Raw genomic sequence first — 22,687 nt, 5'->3', positions numbered from 1 at the left:
TCCTAACATATGAATGAAAATAGAATATGATTTATACAAAAACTTTACATTTTTTATTTTGATCATATGTATTTTATTTTATTTTGTAAATTGTGATTTTTATGATTATATAGTATGAGTAATCAATGTTTTTTTTTTTTTAAGTATTTTACACACATATAAATTTTAATATAAATATTTTGTTAACACATCTTAGCCGTATCGTATCCTAAATTTTAAAAATTTCGCGTATCCGCGTATCCGTATCATTTCGTACCCGTATCGCACTAAGTATCCGGGCTTCATAGATCTTGAAAGTCCCTTAGCAATCAAATATGGTCATAGATTGATCGTTTTTTTAAATGAGAATTATGTCTTATGTTTTAGCAACGTTCAATGCTGTTTTTTTATTCATTTATGAATGCGAAAAAAAAATCATATTAAAAGACACATGAAGGATAGTTGAAGCTTTGGTGCCAAGCAAGAATGTGTATTCTGTGGTTCTAATTCCAAACTAAACAAACTATCATTAACCTTGAAAATAGTATCCAGCCATTCCAAGCTATTTATTTGTGCCTAGAAAACCTCCTTTCAGTTCTAATTCTTTCAACAGATCCGCATAATAATTGTGATTTGAACAAGTGACTTAAGCCATATAAGAAAAGGTACTAATTGTGTAAATTACTCATTTTATTTTAAAATGAATGTCGTTTTAGCCAATTGCATACAAATTAAGTAATTGAATGAAATAATCATTAGACATAACACTTTTACTAAACTGCCCAAGAAAAAGAAAAACTTAAATTGCATTGAAAATTGTGCGAGAGAAAAGTTAGGAGAAAAAAATTAAAGTTGTATTGGAAATGTAAAGCAACATTCATTGGCTAAAGTGACACACATTATGAAACGGAGGGAGTAAATGATTCTAGCCTTGAAAAACGGCGAAGCTAGCAACATTTTCATGAGATGGCCACATATAAAGAATTTTTTTTTAAACTAATCTAACCCAGTAGGCAAAAAAAATCACAATAACTATGACTTATATAAAATGTTCTTCATAAAATATAAACTTGACTAAACATGAACGGATTATACCAAAAAAATGCGGCAACAACAAATTGTACCAAAAAAACCACAGTAGAATAGCGGATTATACCAAAAAAACTACAACAAAAGAAATAAAAATTAATAGTAGCTATTTATGAAAATTGAACTCGGTGGCTCTTCAAAGACTCAAATTCATCCATAATTGCATCTGAGTTAAACTGACTTGCAATGTCTTTTTCAATGTAAATAACCAAGCTATTTGAAAGAAAATCATCACTCATTTTGTTTCTTTGTTTTGTCTTGAGATTTTTCATTGATGAGAAAGCTCTCTCTGTTGTCGGTGTGAAGACTCGGTTCTAAGAATATGTTGGCATGGCTCGTGTTTAAGATGGGCACGACGAATTTCATCTCTTTGATTTACAAGAAAGTCCCAATCAACAATCGCAATCCTGGATCTGCTTAAATTTGAGAACGACTAATTTCTTCATGATGAAGTCTTTGTCGTTTTGGCTCAGATTGTTCTTTTTTTTGAGGTGATATATTGAGATCGAATGCTTCAATTGGAGAGGAACTGCTTGCAGCATTTGTATCGATTCTTTAAAGAAGTTGTCAATAGTTTCTAACGCAAAACATAAAAAAATTAGTTTCAAATTAAATGAGATTATTATGAATTGAAATCAAACCTATGTAAATTAAGATCAATTGAATCTAATTATGTTGCTTGTTGCTAGCTGTTACCGTTAGGTCACCATGTTGTCACCGACTTTTTGTTTGTTTGTGGCTCTTCTCTTGTTATTATTCACAGTTGTAATTGTGTTGTGTTGTGTTTGTGAAAAGTAAAAAAAAAAAAAAAATATCTTGTTTTATTAAGGTTAAAATATGGTTTTGATCCCTGCAAATATGTCTCGTTTTGGTTTTAGTCTCTTTAATTTTTATTTTATTTTTGTAGTTTTTGGTCCTTGAAGGACTATTTCCAAAAACAAAATATTTTGCAGGGACCTTTTTAAAAATCAAAATATTTTGCAGGGACTATTTATCTATAAAATGGGTTTAGTCATCATGTGCCACGTATACAAATCATCACAAAAGTGGGGTCATGGATCAAAACCAAAATGAGGTATATTTGCAGGGATCAAAAAATACAAAAGAAAAAAAAAGTTACAAGAACTAATTCCAAAACGAAGCATATTTACAGAGACCAAAACCATATTTTAGTCTTTTATTAATTGTGTGGTGGGCGTGAGTGTAGGCCTACCTACGATTGAATTATTTTATTTGTTAAATAAAGCAAAAGATTGTTATTATTTATTATTTATCTCTTTTGGGTGTTATTCTTGTTGGAACAAAATGTGTTTAACAATAAACTTTAAAGAGTTTTGATGATAACAAGGTATTAAAAATTGACAATTGGAATTGCTAATATTTGTTCAAGTGTACATGACCATAGACAAAAATTTACATCTTAAATAGGTTATGAATGAATAAAAAAGAGCAAAGAAATCAACAAAAGGAAGCTTAAAGCATCTGAAGAGAAGTGTTCATGAAGACATAGCGCTCCTGAAGTGATGACGTCATCAGAAGCTGAAGCTCATCAGAAGCAGCCTCATCAGAAGCTACATTTCACTAGAAGCTGGAGTTCGTCAGAAGTCACATAACTTAAAGCTTAAGAGTTGTCTTTTAGACCAAATTTCATCTAAGATTGACATAAGACTGTGGAATTATGCAACGGTCATTTTAAAGTGATTTGAAGGCATTTGGTTGCTAAGATACAAAGAGCGTTGACATAGTACTTTGTACGAACTGTACAACCACCTCTCCACTACTCTGTTTTTATCTCTGCTACAAGACAAGATATACAACTCTGAAATACAACCTTGCTTGCATATAATGTTCCCTCTCAATAGGAATGGATTTGAAATTGATCCTTCATAGGACAATACCTTAATCAGGCAATGGATCATTGGTGAAAGATCAAGCTTCAACAATGACTCTTTTTGGATGTGCTGGCATTTACAACGTTCATTTCACACCTCTATATAAAGGAGTGAATACTTGAAGAACAACAAGGCTCTACAACATTTTGAAAGCGCTAAAACTCTGTCAAAATTGTTCCACATCCAAAGTTCACTTAGAATTTCTGTTTTCAAGTTCATATCTTAGAAATTCCTAAGTCTTAAAGAGTCTGTATCGGATTTGTATTGTGAACACCACTAATTGTATATCAAGTGTTCAACCTCAAACATATTTCTTTGTAATTCTGTTTGATTATAACTCTCTTGCAGTTGTGCTTGAGCAGTTTGAAGTCTCTTGCTAGTTTTAGCAGTGAGCAATTGTAATCAAATATTACTTTTAGTGAACTCTCCTTGGGACTTATTGGCTCATAAAAATATTTTTTTTTTGGGAGCAATGGCTATCTCCCCCTTATACCAGCAACCGCCTTGAAAATAGTTGCCAGTTTTTCTATTGTTATGATTGTAACCTAATACATTCTCCGGTCACTAATATAAACAAAAATCTACTTTGTACATACATTTAATAAATGATATATATGACATATAATAAAATCTACATACATCATGTATTTAAAAAATGGATTTTTGCTTATATTAGTAATCGGAGGGTGTAGTTTTTTGTTGTCAAGCTGTAAACAAATATCATCAATGGGGGCTCTTCATTTTTTTTCAGAATGAAGAGTTTAAATGAGATGTTAAACTTAGGTCATTGAAACCGTTAATGCATGCACAAGTTTTAGCCATTGCTCTGCGCCATTGATGATTTATTGAGCATTAATTGTGACTGTTTGTTTTCTACGTGCAGGTAAACTAGATTGTGAACATCAGAACATGTTTCGATTTACCATTAATTCTGCCAGTTTCCATGCATTAACAGTTGAGAGGTTAATCTTAGGGTATTGACATAAGCTAATAAGTGGTAGAAATATATTGTTATATCAAGAGTTACATCAAAAAATGGTATGATAATTTTCTTAATTGATGAAGATGGTGATTGCATCAATACGACTTTAAATGTAGTGTACAATTTTTTTTTTCTTTCCAAAATGTGTAAATATGAAATATGAAATCAAATAATATTTGTTTGTTACTATGTCATCCAAGTTTTTAGAATAGCATGTAATATATAATATTGCATTTAAGTAATTATTTCAATGTATATGATCCGTGCAGAAGCAGGGACGAATCCAGAAATTTTAATGAGCGGGGTCAATGTCATTCACCATTCACCGTCACAAAATGTCAACCCCTAACTTCATTAAAAGCCAAATAACATTGAATGTTGCGGTCAATTGAATATGATATTCTCTCTTGATCAAGTTAGATTGCTTGTTATATAACAACTTGAAAATTGTTTTTTTGACATTGAATACTTCTTATTGACACAAGTAAATGACCAAATTACCCCAGCGGTAGTTAACTGCCTCTGGGATATGCGCCGACAGTTAACTGCCGTTGGCTTCGTTGCTTTTTATTATGATTTTAAGCGTTTCGGTAGAAAAATCAAAATAAATCGAAAGTTATTCAGAATTCTACAAAACTTTATAGACACCTCTATAAAAATACATATAGATGATGTGAAAAGTTTCGTAACAAAAAAAATAACATCTCCCACAAAAAATTTAAATTTTTCGACAAGGGACGGATTAAATATGAATTTTTAACGCGCCTAAAATTTAAGACACGAAAACATCAACCTAAAAATTGTATTTTGAGATTTATCCCTTGCATGTCATAAAAAAAAAAAAATCCCTTGCAATTTGCAAAATGCCTAACAAAATTATGAGATAGATCGAAAAGGGTGTGACACTTTGAATAGAGTTGGAACGTTTATTTTTTGTTTGATACGATAATGAGGTGTATTATGTAAGAAGTTTAGATTTTAGTGTGTAGCTTTTTCAACTCCCTACCTGAAAAGATTTACATGTTACCATTTCCGCTCATCATAATTTTTAAACAATTAATTTGTTCAACATATACGTGTCTGTTTGCAGTAAGTTTTATAGTTTCTCCTTATTGTGATGAATAAACTAATGTGGGGTCAATAAGATTATAATAGTGGGTTTATATGCATAAATATACATAATTGTGGGTTAAAAAAATAACAATGATGTGGGGTCAACAGCCCCCAGTTGCACCTATGTGCATCCGTGCGTGTGCAGAAGCACGGGTAGACGCTCAAGTTTGGATTTACATCTTCCATAAGGAAAATATTGGAGCCTAATCTTGATTCCTAAGCATAGATTTACCTTCATTCAATATTGCTGTTGAGAAAGACCAAATTTGGACATACTTAGTTGTTTATAATTAAACTTGGACTTAAATCTTACGTAAGACCAAAATTGGAGATATTTAGCTTTTACGAATTTAGACTGAATCTTCATAAAGAACAACCATGGAGCCTAAGTTTAAGCATAGTTCTAGCTAGTTTCAATATATTTGTGTATTTGCAGTGAGTACAATATTAATAATTAGGGTTTAGTCTGTTTAGATCATGCCTTGATACAGGGCGGGCCCTAGACATAGGTCGGGAGTGCGATGGCCTAGGGCCCATGTAGGTAGGGGCCCCAAAATAAATATATTTGTGGGGCGTGTATATAGCAAGAAATGGATTTTCAGAGGTTTATATAGTAAAATTTACCAACAGGCCCGCAACATTGCCATTAAAGACTGGGCTGAAGTCTGTTATTGTTTTGGCCCTTTTGATGCAATTTTCTATATATACCCCATATAAAACAAAGCTTTCTATTTACACCCACCCAAATAAAAAATTGGACCCCTTGTTCCTAATAATGTGCCAAGAAATTTTTTATATTTTTTTAGGCCCTTTGTTCATAATAATGTGTCTTACTAATATTAAAAATATTTGTGATAATTATTATCCAGAAAATTGTGAGAATCTTCACAACGAAACAAATTATATTTTAGTTGAAAATGGACCTACTAGAGAAATTTCAGTATACTTTGCAAGAGCAATTGTTGTCTAATTCTATGGTATTTTGTTTAGTTTTGGTTTCTATGGAGCATTTGATTTATTTGAAGATGTTACCCAAAAAAACTTTTATCTTGTAGTGAAAAGCGAAAAAAAAAAAAAAACGAAATGAAGCGCTAATAAAATCATAACAAAAAACTAAAAAAGTTTTCGATGTAATTTGTAAGGGACGCTTTTCTCAAACTATGCCTAAGACCCCTAAAATGTTAGGAGCGGCCCTGCCTTGAGATTGATTTTAAGATGGGTATTTATAGCTTTCTTGGAATTATGATTTTATGACTTGAATTCTGCTCTTTACTCAACAGAAGTACTGTTTTTGTACAAAACCCGGCAGTCCATATTCACCGCACCATTTTTCTTTCCCTCCACCTCTAAAACCCAAAAAGTACAATTTTTTGGGTCAAAATCTTCATTTGAAATCATTGCAAATCGTTAGGAAGCAAGTTCTTACGCTCGTCAAACATCAAAGAACAGGTAATGTATCATCAAAACTCATCCGTTTTTGCTAGTTTTTCTGCCTGGTTCGTCATTTTTTTGAGGTAGATGATAGGGCTTAGCGTGAGTTAACTCACGCAGTTGTGTAGGCTGCGTGACTTAACTCACGTAGGAAATTAACACTGGCGTGGCTTAAGTCACGCAGAAGTGATGCCCAGTTTTTGAATATTTGCGCCATTTTTCTTCCTTTCTTAGCTTGCTGCACAATTTATTTATTTATTTTTTTCCTTGTTATTTTTTTTATTCAATATAGACATAGGGTGATATGGTTGAAAATGTGGCGGATGATGACGTTGAACCGAAACCGGCCAAAATTGAAGCTTCCAACGTAGACGTAGATTCTGGCGTAGCATCCGACAATGTCAAAACAACCCTAGATGTGAAGTTTAAAGTCAAAATTCCCTTTCAAACTCACGTTGGCCACATTGAAGAAAAACCTAAACTTGTACCTACCGGTCACTTTGAAGAAAAACCTAAACCTAAATCGGTACCCACCGATGTTCGTGGTATTATTCTAAACCGTTTTCTTTTGACCAAGTTATTTAGCTACACACTAATTAAAATTAATCGTGGCCTATTTACTTGGTAGAGTTTGTTGGTCACACCTAATTAATATGCTATACAGGACGAAAAGGACGAAAAACAAAATTATATGGGAGATGAGTTTTCCTGAAAAAGGACGAAAAACAAAATTATCTTCTACAATTTGTTATGTTTCTTACAAAAATAGTGATATAGTACTATAATAAAAGGGGTGAAACAAGTTATTAAATTAAGTTCCCATGGGTATTCAAAAGTTGTTTATGAAACCTTGTTAATTTCCGTGTGATGCTAGCAAGAAGTGACTGTTGTATCATGAATAATATTACTGCATGAGTAATCTATTTGGGGTAACGAAATACTCTTTAAGTCCAATGTATTTTGCAAAATCAATAAGTTCTTCTATTCTTCATTTTTATCTTATTATGAGTCAATTAATTTGTGATAATTTCTCTTTGATTTATTTATTAATGATAATTTTATGTCATATTTTTCCAAACAATGTGAGGAAAGATTTGAACTTAATTTATTTATATATTTGAACTAATCTTTTATTTATATTCATTCATAATTGGAAGTCATCCCTAAAAAAAAAACTACGAAGAATGTGGTAAAATAAAAATGATTGAAATACATATAAGCTTACAATCTACAGACTGCACTCCAGTTACTATTATAAATAAAATTTTACATTTTAAATTCATTCAATTAATAATGTATATGATCTTTATTATAGACCACATATATCATTTAATAAATGAATCCAAAATGTAAAATTTTGCTTATAATAATGACTGAAGGATGTATAATGTTATCTTTGATCAAAGTTGATCCGTCCATATCAAATGAATAATATGTATGCAAACCACATAATAATACTCCCTCCGTCCCTAAATAAATGACCCAGTTGACTCTGACATACATACCAATGCATATGTTTTATCTTTGATATCTTCAATTCTCTACTAAAAAAAATTATAAAAATTTAATATTTTAAAAATACTCATCGAGACGAATCCAACAACATCTTACATGATATTATTTTTCTTTGTGAATTAGTAGAAAAGTATGGTCAAAGTATATCAAGTCAATGATGCATATTGTCAACTAGGTCATTTATTAAGGGACGGAGGGAGTATGTATTTTTTTTAAAAGATATATATATATGGGAAATGTTAACCAGTGCCCCCGGGACACTGGTTAAGGATATGAAAAAGGAAATTATATAATAGTTAATGCATTGAAATTGTGTAATTAACCTATAATAAAGTCAAAAGCAGTTTCCTTTTATGGTAATAATTCCCTTTTATGGTATGCTTAACCAGTGCCCCGGAGGCACCGGTTAGCCGGACCCTATATATATATATATATATATATATATATATACACACACACGTGAGGTTGCGTGCTGGAGTGAATCCTTCCTACAGAAAATAGGTGTGTCTGTTTGGATGTGGACTTGTGGTTCCTTGCAGTCTCTTTAATTTTTGAAGCACACTAATGAAAAAAGGGTAAGGGTAAAAGTAAATGAGAAAAAATATTAAATTAGATGAAGCTAAATATGGAAATATTAATTGCTATGAATTTTGAATTAAAGATTCTTTAGCATGTATGGTCGTGTCTTGCGCGCAGAGAGACAGTAATGACTGAAAACTAGTGAGTAGTTGTGTTGTGGCAGATTATGATATATGCATGCTTTATATTTTTTTAATGGAAAAGGAAAACACACATATGCAAAGCAAGAAAGGCAAGTTAAAGACCAGCTGTCACGTCTCGGTAAAAATAATTGAAAGGGTGGTACAAAATTCTCTCCCCTTTTTTTAGTTGATTCTCTATTTTTTACATTAATAATTTTTTTAATTTCTTTTTATCAATTTTAAAATATATCATTAAGACATGTATTCCTTTAACTTGCCGTGATAAAATGGATAAGAAATGCACCAGAAAAGAAAGAAAATCATATTGAAATGTAACAAGGCAACATGTTAGCTGGAACCATAATATTTTGTTTCTGAACAAATAAATTTGGAACCTTAACATGTTTTTATAATTGAGTCGAGTCCTTTCTATTTATGTTTGTTTTACTTCTTTCGTTTACAGAGAAAAAGATACACTATTTTACAAATAAAAATAAATAAAGATATACAATTTTAAAAAACATAAAAAAAAATTAATGATAATGAAACTCACTTAAAAAATATCCTTTTTTTTTGTATCCATTTCTAAATGACATCTTCTTTCATTTATTTTCATACGAAAATGATCATACTCACGCTATTGTATTCTATTTCTACAATTAATGGATCATATCACTAACCAACACTAATATAACAACAATGTTCTTTAAAAAATGAGTAATTAATATAACAATGCAATGAATACATTTATTTTCCTTTTGAAGTGGTGAGATACAACGAATATGCATACCTATATATATATATATATATATATATATATATATTATTTAGAAATGTTAAATTAAATAATTAAGAAAGTATTTTCTGAATCTACAAGTTTTGCTAAAATATTCTAGAAAGTATTTTGGTGCATAATATAAAATATTTTTGTATATCTTAGTACTCAATTTGAGATATTTTTGCATTCCATGCAAGTATTATGAAATTTCAAATCCATTTGTTCTCTTCCTTTAGAATTAAGAGTCTTCTTAAGACCATAATCCTTTTGAAATTAAAAATAATCTCAAGGGCATAGTCTCATCAATGATTTATGTCCCTTCTAAATAAAAACTAAAATGATTGAAGGAGACCCAAAACATGGATAAGTTCATAGTTTTAAAAATCGGACCAGTGGTCGACTCGATGAGAGTACTGGGTCATTGAGTCATTGGTCGAACCGCATGATTAAACCAAGTTAAATCGGATGACTCGATCATATGACCAAATATCTGTAATACATTTGTCTTTATGATAAACTTAATTGAATCAGAAGACTCGATCTTGTTCATACACAATTTTATGACGATTCAAAATACCCAATCAGTCAATATTATTTAAGCGAAATAATTTTAACATACTTTTATAATTCAAATTAAAGATAAATATATAATTGCCTTAAGTGCAGATACTTGCCTTATTTATAATTGTTTAAAATTCATTATACAATATTAATTCTTTAAACTCATTAGCATTTTCCAAAACATATTCATTAACCTCATACTCCATCCGTTTCATAATGAGTGTCATTTTAGCTAAAAAATTTGTTTCAAAATAAATGTCACTTTACATTTTCAATACAATTTTAATTTTTTCTCCCTCCCAACTTTACCCTCCAACTTTTCTCTTGCACAATTTTCAATTCAACTTTAAGTTTGTCTTTTTCTTAGACAGTTTAATAAAAGTGTTATGTATAATGATTATTTCATTTCATTCCAAAATTTGTGTGCAATTAGTTAAAGCGACACTTATTTTGAAACGGATAGAGTATAAAATATCTTTGGAACGACACAATATCTTTAGTAGCTACCGATTGAGCTACAATTATGGGACACTACAATGTGTATCTTTAATTTATGTTTATAGTAAAAATAGGCTTAATAGCAGTTTTGATCCCCTATGTTTACAGAAGTTGCAATTTTGGCCCCCTAACTAAAATAATTCGATTTTGGCCCCCTATGTTTTGACTCCTTTGCACCTTTGACCAAGTCAATGCTGATATGGCGCCACATGTGTAATTTTATTTATTTTTTATTTATATTTTTTTAATTAATTTTTTTTTAAAAAAAGTATTTTTTTTAATTTTTAATTAAAAAATAAAAAAACGTATTTTTTTAATAATTAAAAAAATAACACACGTGCACGTCAGCATTGACTTGGTCAAAATTGATCTAGGGGGCGAAAAGTGCAAAGAGGACAAAACATATGGGGTCAAAATTGAATTATTTTAGTTATGGGTCCAAAATCGCAACTTCTTAATACATAGGGGGTCAAAACTGCTATTAAACCTAAAAAAAAAAAAAAAAAAAGAGTCATCGGTTGAATTTAAATATTTTTTTTCATGTGACTTTGTATGGTAATGAATGAGTAACTTATAAAGCACTAAATTTTTTGGTGAGTTTTACAATTATACATGGACGTTAAGAAATATCTTACAAAGAAATATATATATATATATATATATATATTTTACTAAATACTATGTTTGGCATCTGTTTAAAATATGTGCAGATTATAATTGCATAGTTGTAAAACTCTTTATTGGACCAATTTGAGTAAAATAAACTACACATGCATGTGATCCATTCAATTTTCTCATGATAGTTGGGGAACGTATTATTAATTTGAATGTTGGAATTTAGCTTTAGGCCAATCAAACAGTTAGAATTTTCTTTGATTGATCTAATGAAATCAGATAGAACATACGCTATATACACTAGAAGATAAAGGAAAATAAACGTGGGGTGCAATACATTAATTAAAAGAAGATGAAATGTTTACTTTGTAATTCAGAATTGTCTGTCTAATTTGCAGTCTAATTTGCATATAAAGACGCACGATGGTCCATCATAGAACTCCCATTATCTTTTTTTTTTTTTTTTTTAAGGAAATAGAACTCCCATTATCAATCCTCACCCTTTACTAACATGTCATCATCATATTTCATGTGATTGCCCATTTTAAAAACGTTACTATAATCTAGAATGGATGAAAAGAAAGAAAGAAAAATTTAAGCATGACACATTAAGTTGGTTTAGACATATTAAAAATTTAAGAAAAACGTTACCAAATTAAATTGACGTGCATTTAATATTTTATTTTTTTATTTTTATAGTATGGGATAAGTGGAGTATTTTGTCCCCGTGAGTATATTTTAGTTGGGAGAGACATTCATTATTATATGCAGGGATCGAGGTTGGTTTAGACATATCATTTAAAGGTGAATTATAAGTTATAACCACTAGGCTATTTGGAACAAAAAAATTGGAGTATTTTGAAGAGTTTTTTTTAGGAAGAGTCTATGAAGTGCGCTAATTATGTTTTCATGAGGTAGATCATTAATAAACAATTCTGATAAATTCCTTATAAAAAATCTTGTGGAAAGTAGTTGAATGAATTTTTATGAATAAAATAAGTTGTCTAACAAGAAAATATATGAATTTTCTTTAGCCAATGAAATATTTAAGACATCTTTTTTTCTTTTTCACATTCTCTTTGTAATTGAATGCGATTAGATCAGTTTTTTTTATGAAAGAAGTTAATATTCTACCAACTCGAAGGACGTTTTAGGTATTATTAATTAGTACTTCTTTTAATACACAAGGCTGGCACACCAATATTATAAAGCCTAAACTATAGAACTACCCTACACACTCCTTCAGCTCCAACTTCATCTTCTTTCTCTCTAACCCAAACCAAGACTATACCTCCTCTTCAAATTTATTTGCTTTCAGCACTTGTAATCACACACTGCCATTGAATTAAAACACTATTTTCATACCATCAAGCCCTAGATCCTCAAACCCTAAAATGGAAACAACAGAAGAAGGCGGACCCTCAAATCCTATGCAAACAACAGAAGGCGAAATACGGAGGCGCAAATACAGAAGGCGAAATCCTATGCATTCCTTGGTGGTTTTTCTTACCCTAAAGATCGTCATAGACAGTTGTACGGAGGCGCAAATGTAGCAATAAACATGAAAAAATGTTTATTAGAACATCTCGGTTTTAAGGAAGAAAATATAACACTAAGGACAAATTTAAGCCTATTTAACTTGGTTGACAACAAAACAAGTGTTCTCTTAAATAATTTGTGCAGTTTCATCACCCAAAGCAAGAAAAGAGATTGTTTGTTAATTCTTTTGGCTGGCCACGGAGGTTATCATCTTGATGAACAAAAAAAGGAAATGGTCCATTATTTTCTTGGACCTGATAAACAAGTAATAAGAGGTACAGTACAATTTACTGTATTTTTATTTTATTTTATTATTTATAGCTAGTTTTACATAACAGTCACAACACACATGATTAAATTAGTCACATTAAGTTGTACCAAAAAAAAAAAAAAATTAGTCACATTATTCAATATTATAAAACCATTTTCTCTTAAAAAAGCATTTGAGTGAGTTTGCCTAAATTTTTATTTGATGTTTCATTTGTGAGAGAGAAACCTTTTTAAAAATCTGGGTTTGTCTTTCTCTTTTTTTATGTGTTATAGTTGGCTATGTTTGGGTTTATAAGATTTGTTTGTGGTTGATCGTATAATTATTTGGGTGGCTATTGTTTTTATGTTTGGAACAGTAGGATTTGTTGTGTAAAGATACAAGTTAAAATCTTATACATTTAAACTCTTTTTCATTTGTTGAGATAATTACATAAAAATCTTAAAAATTATTAATGATAGTGAGGCTTATTTTTCAATTTAAACTATTAAGTAATTGACTTGGTAGCATTAGCAAGTAAGTGTTGTTCATTGTCGGTGTGTGTGGCTTATGTTTTAGAGTTAATTTTTTTTTTGGTCAGGTAGCCTAGTGGCTAGAAATTCACTTTTAAAGTGAATAAGTGGGGTGTCCGGGGTTCGAACCCCGGCCCCTGCATATAATAATGCATTGTCCCTGCCAACTGAGCTATGCTCACGGGGACTGTTTTAGAGTTAATTCTATAAGTTGAAAAACTAAAGCTGATTGTTTTTGCTTGTTTTTGCTTTGAAGTAGAAGATGATTTCAACCATTTTATTGAGTTATTACCCGAAGAAGTTTCCTTGACAATAATTGCTGATTTTTGTTATTATGGAGGAATTGTAAGAGGTTATAAAAGGTGGTTTATGGAGGACTTAACCGAAGAGAAGTATAAAGACTGTCCTTCCCGCTTGAATATTTTAAATCACTGCGACACTGTTATGCAATTGAAACAGGCACAATGGTTAAAACGAGTCATCTTCATGCGACACTGCTATGCATGAAGATGACTCGTTTTAACCGTTGTGCTCGTTTCGGTTGCATAACAGTGTTGCAGTGATTTAAAATATTCAAGCGGGAAGGACAGTCTTTATACTTCTATTCGATTAAGTCCTCCATAAACCACCTTTTATAGCCTCTTACAATTCCTCCAGAATAACAAAAATCAGCAATTATTGTCGAGGAAACTTCTTCGGGTAATAACTCAATAAAATGGTTGAAGTTATCTTCTACTTCAAAGCAAAAAAACAAAAAGAGGAAGAGAGACTATGTGTGTGTTTACTGATGCCATCATAAAAGTTGTTGAAGGGTCCGATGGCAATGTCTCTGATTACGATATGATTAAACGATGCCGTGTAATGTGCTCCTCTCGCGACAAGTTCCTGGACTTAGCTCCAGTCTTAGTCCCCACACTTCATTGTTTTTGGGCGGAGTAGGGATGCTTTGAAAAAAAACCTCTCTCTCTTTCACTCTCTCTCTATATATTATCCTCCTTGGCCATGTAGGGCAAGTTTTCACACGAAGGGCAAGAGGGATTTATTTATCATGAAAGTTGAAGGTTCGTCCTATGTTGCATCCCCAAATGGTGCAAATCTATTTTGTGATGTGTTCTGGATACAAAAAAATTTATGGTTTTCAATTTGGATGTATAGTTTATTTGGGGAGTATTTTGGATGTATTATGGATGATGCAATAATATCATCTTAATTAATGATTGTTTTTCAAACATGGGCTATTTAGCCATCTATAATACCTTGCAACTAATGTTTATCATCTACTCCTTTGTTCTCTTTGGTTCCATTGAAAGGGTGAAATTAACATTTATCATTTTTCCTATTTATTCGATTTGGTTTGTTTCAATTTCTCCACCGAATGCTAATGAAGAGTGCATTTGTTTTGTTTAAATGTGTTTTCTTTCTAATTATACAAACACCTTTTATGTTGTGTTTGCACTCATGGCTCTTACATTTGTTTCCAAACATTTGCCGGTTTTTATTCTCAATGGAATCTTAAAAATTGAATAATATCATGTATTGCAAATAATGTCCTAGATACATTGCGTAGTCTAACCAAATCAAATTTATAATGCTAACTTATTTACATTTTAGAACCCAAATACCTGAGTTTTAAGGATGAATATTCATAATTATAATATGATTCTATTGAGAATTGTAAGGGATATCAAAGACTATCAACATTATATACGTGAAGATTATCCGACAATTAACTGACTTGAAGTAGTGGATAGTAATTTACTAAGCCAACCTACTAAGTTATCTTCATATCTATATATAGAGTTTTGAAAACCTGTCCTGTTTTCATAATATCTGGCACTTCTCTTTACATATACTTTTACGATTGAAATCCCTCTTAATTTGAGTACTTTAGAAAAATTTCTGATGAATTTGCCGTTACTTCTGTTATCCCAAAATCCGTAAAAAAAATTAACAGGACAGGATTTTGATCCCACTGGAAGAAGAGAGTAATATCTAATTAAACGTGGCATAAATTTGTGTAAATAAGTTTTACATTGTCAATACATATAAATTAAATTGAACACTGAATATTACATGTCCATTAGAAAATACTATAAACTCACAAGTCCAAGTTACTCTAGAAACATCAACACATTTGCGTCAAGAAAAAAAGAAACATCAACACACAATTCACAGCATATGTACCATCTTTGGCCCGAATTTCTGCATGCTCAATAAATGTACAAGGTTAGATATGGAGACAATCTAAATAAACCATCCATTTTTTGACTTCAACTTCACATCACATTCAAATAATAATTATTGGCGTCTTTCCGCCTGCATCGAAGTCTATGGTTCGCAGACAACGTTTCAGTGTCTATGCGCTTTAAGTTGAAATCATGCAAGCGATCCTGCAAGTACGTCGTGTAAAACAAAGTTACTTATTATTATTATTATTATTATTATTATTAAACAAGAGGTGTGATTTTCTATAAGATGGGAGACAGCAGACATACCTTAAAATATTTATTTGCCCGTTCATAATCTTTCAATTTCATCAAGCAGCATGCATTGCCCAGATTACAAGAATGCCTCAAGCCAACAATTTCCCTATCCTCATCGGGAAAGGAAGTATCATACTTTATAAACTTCAGAGCCTGCATTACAGTTTCAGTTTCAGAAAAGATAGCTGATAGAACCCGCAGAATGAACAAGGTAATTTTGTATATTACCATCAAATGATAAATATGAATGTAGAGGCTCTAAAGGGTGGAATAACAGAATGAAAGAGATAAACCAGAGTCACTATGCTCCTAACTAGAGAGAAACTCTAGTAACCAAATCTAATAATACATCAGAATGCCTTCTCCACTACCCATCCCCTCTCGTGTCGTGGTGTCCGACACGTGTCAGACAAGTGTACTAAATAAATGGTTTTCTCCTTTATTTTGACACTCCTTGGACTGGTGTCCAAAACCTATTAAAACTTATACTCCCTCCGTCCAATTATAAATGAGCTTTTTGTTCATTTCACAACTATTAAGAAAAAGTGAATAAGTGAAAGAAAGAGAAAAATGGTTTTGAGTGTTTTGTCATTTACTGATGCATTCTTACTTATCATAAATGCAAAGTAGAATATATTGAATTGGGAGTAATGAAAGTAATATTAATTAGAGTTATAATTGGTAAAAAAATAATTAATATTGTATTGAAAAGTGAAATGAGTCAAGTTTTTTTGAACAATATTTTTTTGCAAATGGCTCACTTATTATGGGACGGAGGGAGTATAGGCATGTCAGACAACTCAAACAAATGTATGATTTTTTTCTATGCTTCCACACATAGTATATTCAAGAGTTGAAGACGTGAGGAAAATGTTGATCAACAACAACCAAGCCATCCTTATCCCACTAAGTGGGGTCGTCTACATGAATCAAATTACGCCATACTGTTCTATCAAAAACCAAATTTGAGTTCAACTAATTGACCTCTAAATCCTTTCTAATGGTTTCTCTAATAGTTTTCTTAGGTCTTCCTCTACCTCTTTTAACATGACTCTCCTCCATTTGATTTACTCTTCTTACAATGGCATCTACAGTCTCTCTACATGCCCAAACCATCTAAGCCTATTTTCTACCAACTTTTCTACTATAGGCGCTACCCCCACTCTCTCTCTAATGGTGTCATTCCTAATCCTATCATGTCTATAGTCTTACCACTCATCCAGCGCAACATCCTCATCTTTGCTACACTTACTTGATTCTCGTGTTGACTCTTAACCACCCAAGACTCGGTACCATATAACAACGTCGGTCTAACTGTTGTCCAATATAACTTTCCTTTCAACTTAAGTGGTACTTTCTTATCGCACAGAACACCGAAGGCTCTTCTCCATAAAGTTGATTACAACGTATTTAAATTTTTCGATAGTAGATGGATAAATAAAGGCCAAATACTATTGTAACTTGTTATAGACCTTTTTTTTTTAATGAAATAAATTGCTCAAGTTAGATGCATATGTGATTCTCAATTAAGATCTTTCATAAATAAATTAGTATAGAAGTAGCAGTGTGGGTGTCCTATGTTTTTTTTATTACATTAGCGGCGTCGGCGTATCAGTGTCGGTGTTTTATCAGATATCCGTGTCGGAGTCGCTAACTAACTTACTATCTCACTAGCCCCACCTTCCTTCCCCTCATGCAGTTCTAGATGTTGGGCTTATGCAGATTTGTCCTAATGCTTAGCTCACCACGTGGACCATAGGCTTAAGTGCCCTATCACATTGTAGTGGATGATGGTGAAATATATTAATGTAACATGGTTACCTTCTGATATCTTTTAGAAGCTCTTGCATATTCAGCAGCATAAACGAATGCTTCGGCTTCTTGTCGCTTCTTAAGAGCAGCTTCTATCTTCTCTTCAGTGTTCATGTCTGATACCTCCTTAGCCTATAGCAAACAATGAACCAAGGTATAAATGCATAAAGAAAGTTGCAATCGTATCCAACCAATAATTATATGAGAGACAGAAGTCAAGGAAAAAAATACATCGTTCTTACTTAAATAGTGCTAACCGTTGTCCTAAAAACACTTTTATTTATTTATTGAAAAGTGTAAAGTTTAACACTGCAAACCAATGCTACATTATTTCTAAGGAAACTTAACCATAAGAGCCTTGTAAACACAGTTAAGCATTTGGGTTTTTCTTTTTTTTTGGGACCGGAGTTCAAACCCCGGTCACGGCATCCGGCCTAGCAATTTGGGCATTCTTGCTAAACCAGGAAGATGGCAACCAAATAACAATCATATTTATGTCAAGAAATTCAATTTAGGTTTGACAATAGATACTGATTACAAATAATGAACACAGAAATGAAAAACGGTACAAAAATGAAAAGAAAAAATACCAGACTTGGCAAATGAAGTAAGTAGAATAAAAATAAAAGGCAGATCCCTGATTTGTTAAACACCAGCTGCTAGTGTTCCTTTTCAATAATAGAATTTTAAAAAACAACAATGAAGTATGTCACAATGCACAATTGCTAATTATCATCAAGTTATTTATTTACCTTTACGAACGATACTAGCTCAACCTCATAATACACGGTTGAATTAGGAGGAACCACTGCCAATTCCTGCTGAGACTCTGATGAACCAAAAGCATATTCAGGTGTAATAGTCAACAAAGCTACCTCACCCTTCTTCATGGTCAGTACAGCTTTATCAAGCCCATCAATCACTTGCTCTGCTCAATACAAAAAGCATTCACTTTAGTTGATATAAAAACAAATTATGGTGAGAGGGTGAAACATGGAAAAATTAAAATTACCCTCATCTGTTTTAAATTCAAACAGCTCCACTTCATCACCATCACTATAGCCCTTCTTAAAAAATACAGTGCCATCTTGCAGCTTACCAATTAGTTTCACTACAAAAATGCAAAATGAGGATATATCACATCAGAACCGATGCACTAAATCCATTTAAAAAGAACAGCCATCATATCATAATATATTAGCATGAATCAATGATTTACATTTCACAAGAGCTCCCTCATTTGGACAGTCGTCCCCTTCTCCTTCCTTGAGGACCATCTTACGAAAAGGTCCTTCCTTAGGTCCTTCCTTCCAAGAAACAAACTCGAGAATAATCTGCAATGTTGCGTTAGGTGGAACTGAACCTTCATCATGGTGAGCTGGCTTGCCCTTGTCACCAAATCCATCTATAACAGAATATGAAGATTACTAGTTATATTCCATTCTCAAAGAGTAGTGATGTTTGCTTTGCAAAACTTGTTTAGTTATTTTCTAGACTACTTACATTGTGGCTTAACAGTTAAAATGACTTTTTCTCCGATCTTCATAGTCTTAACAGCGATTGATAATGCAGGACAAAAATGACCTATGAGATGGCGTAAAAGAAAGTAAGATCGAACCGGAAAAGGAATGTATAATAAAAGTTGTAGGACTAACTGACCATCGTTGAGTGTGAACTCCACTCCATAATCATCAGATTTTTTAACAAGAGTTCCATCATCAAGACGTGCTTCGTACTTAACTGCAAAGCAATAACAACAATTAAGATCCAGAAAATAAAAAATGAAATATGATCATGAATGTATATATTTATACCTAAAACATAATCATAATCATCAAAATGTTGACATTTGTCATCCCCGGGCTTGAGTGTCTTCTTCACCAAACCTCCATCCTTACAAATATCCTCCGGCTCCGTCAACACAAGAAAAGAAATATCATAAGAAGTCCTTCCGATCATCTCATTGTATTTGCGAATTGGATTAGTGTATTCAACATTCTTACTGAATCTGTTGAGTGGAATGATATATCTAGCTGGCCAAATGAATGGTAACAATATCAATCTCAACAATTCAATAAAAACCTTAATCTAATTAATTGTATTTGAGAATAGAATAGTATTACCATCAAATTCATTGTTAGCGCCGACGCCATACATTTCCAAATCAATCTTCTTTTACAACGACGAGAGAGAACTAGGGTTTCCTTCGGGGATTATTCGAGAACAGGAAAGAAGAATATGAACAAACTAACTAACAAATATTGCTCTTTAGCCCCCCCCCCCAACCCCCCCCCCCCCCCCCCCCGACCCACTAAATGTCCGTCCTTCTCATCAATATCTTAACAATATCCTATCTGAGAATACCAGGACAATCCTTCAAATCAATTGAAGGACAAGTTTATTTTATTTTTTTGTTTTTGCAAAAGTGATGCAAGAGCATCACAAATATTTATTGAAAGAAAAATAAAAAAATAGTACATTGAAGAAAAGGGGACTAGGCCAAAACCTTTTCAAAAAGTGACAAAACGGAAAATAGACAATCCCAACCTATTTCTAATGTACTCCGGTCTAACTAAATTTTGAAGACATCATTCCAAACTTTAGTAGCAAAAAGAGACAAAGAAAGACCTATGTTAGCCAAACTATCTGCACAAGAATTTCCTTCTCTAAAAATATAAGTAACTAGGAAATTCATAGAATGAGTTAAAGCGAAGCGGTTAAGCCACCTATTCCTTAAGGACCACGGTACTAGAGATGTATTGGAGAAAGCAAGTTCAACCAGTTTAGAATTAGTTTCCAACCAAAAGCAGCTCCAACCTTTGGAGTTAGCCATTTCTAAAGCAAACATGGCAGCTGAAAGCTCAGCCATAAGCGCAGATGACAAGTACATCCTAACATCTCAAAGCTAAATATATAAAATAACATAATATGAGTTTAATGGTGGTGGGTCTACAATTTAATTTTTCTTTGCATATACTTACACCTTGGGAGTATTCTTGGCGTTTTTTTTTTTTTTTTTTTTTCAAGTAGTCTAGTGGTTGGAGCTCACACAATTAAATTGTGGAGAAGTGGAGTGTCCGGGGTTCGAACCCCGGCCCCTGCATATAATATGCAATATCCCTATCAACTGAGCTAAGCTCACGGGGATTCTTGGCGGTTCTTTCTATTACGACATAACAATTTCTTTTAAATTGGCACCGGAGAGAACCGAACCTGAGATCTAGAGGAGGAACATACTCTCAGATCTCAAGTCAAAACCATTAGGCCAACTCAAGTGGATTAGCAAGCTTTTATTATAACTAGACTCTAACCCGTGTTATGCGCTGGTTTTGTAGAGTTTCATATATAAGTATTAAAGTGGCATATTATTACTTTTAGAGTTACAATTAAGCTCGTAGAAACAATCAAACTAAATGATGATTGAGAGTGATCGACATACACAATATCAAAAAAGCAAATTAAAAACATTTAGCTTGCATCAATAAAAATGAATATGGAATCAAAGTTGTAAATTAAATTTAGTGGAAGTAATCAAAGGTGGAATCAACAAAATAAAAATGATAAACCATAGAGAACACTATTCCCTCCCTAGTCATAAGTTTAACCACCAATGACCTTTTTACCCCTTTAGGTTCAAATGAAAAAAGAGTTTGATTCAGGAGAAAAAGCACAAAACTATACTTCGAAACTGCACTAAATTTCCCATACACTTCTTATGACTCGTTAGTATTTGTTTACCAAAGATGCAAATCAGCAGAAAAAGCACAAAACTCTAGTAGTATGTAGCATACCGATGAAGGGACAAAATGTGTTGCAAGACCACAAGCAAGCATTTCTGCACCATCCAACCTAGCACCTGTAAGACCAACATATTCTCCTGCAATTTGTTTTCCAAAAGGAAAGAAAAAAGAGGAGACGGGGATGTTATTGTGCTTATCTTATTAGACGTTTGCAAATGCTGAAAATTTGTATCATAATCAAAAGTATTCCAAGGAGGTATTTGATTTTGATATAGATAATCCAACCATGCAAGAGAAAGTAAACATTCATATAAAAAAATCAAGAATCTCAGCCTCTCCCCTTTCACCCCTAGGTATATTCTGTGTGTGTGTGTAAATTGGAAGATGCTAATTGACTGACAAAATCAGCAACCACCAAAAGTATGTAGGAGACACCAGTCGCCTAAAACGATGGAAAGATTGGAAAATTGAGTAATCTTCTTATCAAGTAACCCAGTTATAATCAATCAAACTCATAGAGATCTAAGATACAACATTCATACCAAAGAATCTCTTAGTTTATCTCCTAGGATCGGTTTTTAATCCTAGAGTATCTTAAATTATCTCTTAGAATTAGTTTATATATTATTTAGTTATTATTGTGACTTGTTTCTAGATTTTCCTATTTATAAAGGATTAGGAATGTATCTCTATAGATAGGGATTATCATTAAATCCTTTCTATCAAGTTACTATTAAACCATTATTGATCATGTTTTAACTCCAAGAATTTGGTTTAGTGGCAAAAAGACAGGCTTTGGTCCCGGGTTTGAGCTTCGCTAGTCCCCTTGGAGGGAGGTAAATGTAAATCCCTTTCTAAACACTCTTTGAGCCTTTGCTGCATATAATGTATGTGTACCAGCTTGGGTGGGGGTGGGGGGAAGTGTTGATAGTCTTTGATATTGTTTGATATCACTTGCAATTAGCAATAGAATCTTATTATATTTGGGATGAATATATATACACAAAGGAATTGGGTTCTGAAATGTGAACAAGTCAGCATTATAAATTTGCGGAGAGGGTATCTATGTGGGTAGATAAGCTCTAATAAGCTAATTCATAGAAGCCTTTAGTGGTTGCTAGCTTTTTTACTATTATAAAAATACTTTGGTGGGTGTTTATTATGTTGTCTTTATGTTAG

General features: G+C 32.3%; 1 protein-coding gene across 2 annotated transcripts; it reads right to left on the bottom strand.

The window, feature by feature from the left end:
* Positions 1–15,459: 15,459 nt before the first annotated feature.
* LOC25500246 (peptidyl-prolyl cis-trans isomerase FKBP62) lies at positions 15,460–20,041 on the bottom strand. Of its 2 annotated transcripts, XM_013588600.3 has the most exons (10): positions 19,892–20,041; positions 19,583–19,801; positions 19,428–19,508; positions 19,272–19,352; positions 18,988–19,173; positions 18,781–18,879; positions 18,521–18,696; positions 17,778–17,900; positions 15,969–16,109; positions 15,460–15,863 (listed from the first exon to the last, which is right to left on the bottom strand). In XM_013588600.3, the coding sequence occupies exons 1-10, from the start codon at positions 19,923–19,925 to the stop codon at positions 15,750–15,752; spliced, it is 1,254 nt and encodes a 417-aa protein (XP_013444054.1). In that variant the 5' UTR covers positions 19,926–20,041; the 3' UTR covers positions 15,460–15,749. The 2 variants fall into 2 exon arrangements, with proteins under 2 accessions (XP_013444054.1, XP_013444055.1); XM_013588601.3 differs by having other exon boundaries at positions 19,272–19,508.
* Between the last annotated feature and the right edge of the window lie 2,646 nt (positions 20,042–22,687).

Source organism: Medicago truncatula, chromosome 8 (assembly GCF_003473485.1).
Source record: "Medicago truncatula cultivar Jemalong A17 chromosome 8, MtrunA17r5.0-ANR, whole genome shotgun sequence".
In the NCBI taxonomy this organism is placed as follows: Eukaryota; Viridiplantae; Streptophyta; class Magnoliopsida; order Fabales; family Fabaceae; genus Medicago; species Medicago truncatula.
The sequence above is the reverse complement of the archived record's forward strand: the minus strand, read 5'-3'. Positions and strand labels throughout refer to the sequence as shown.

What these genes read in the sequence shown, in the direction of transcription:
- LOC25500246 (XM_013588601.3), bottom strand. Translation starts at nt 19,925, where the DNA reads ATGTATGGCGTCGGCGCTAACAATGAATTTGATG. An exon ending in CGCTAACAATGAATTTGATG is followed by an intron (nt 19,802 to 19,891) that starts GTAATACTATTC and finishes TCATTTGGCCAG; the next exon opens with CTAGATATATCATTCCACTC. An exon ending in GGGCAAATAAATATTTTAAG is followed by an intron (nt 15,864 to 15,968) that starts GTATGTCTGCTG and finishes ACGTACTTGCAG; the next exon opens with GATCGCTTGCATGATTTCAA.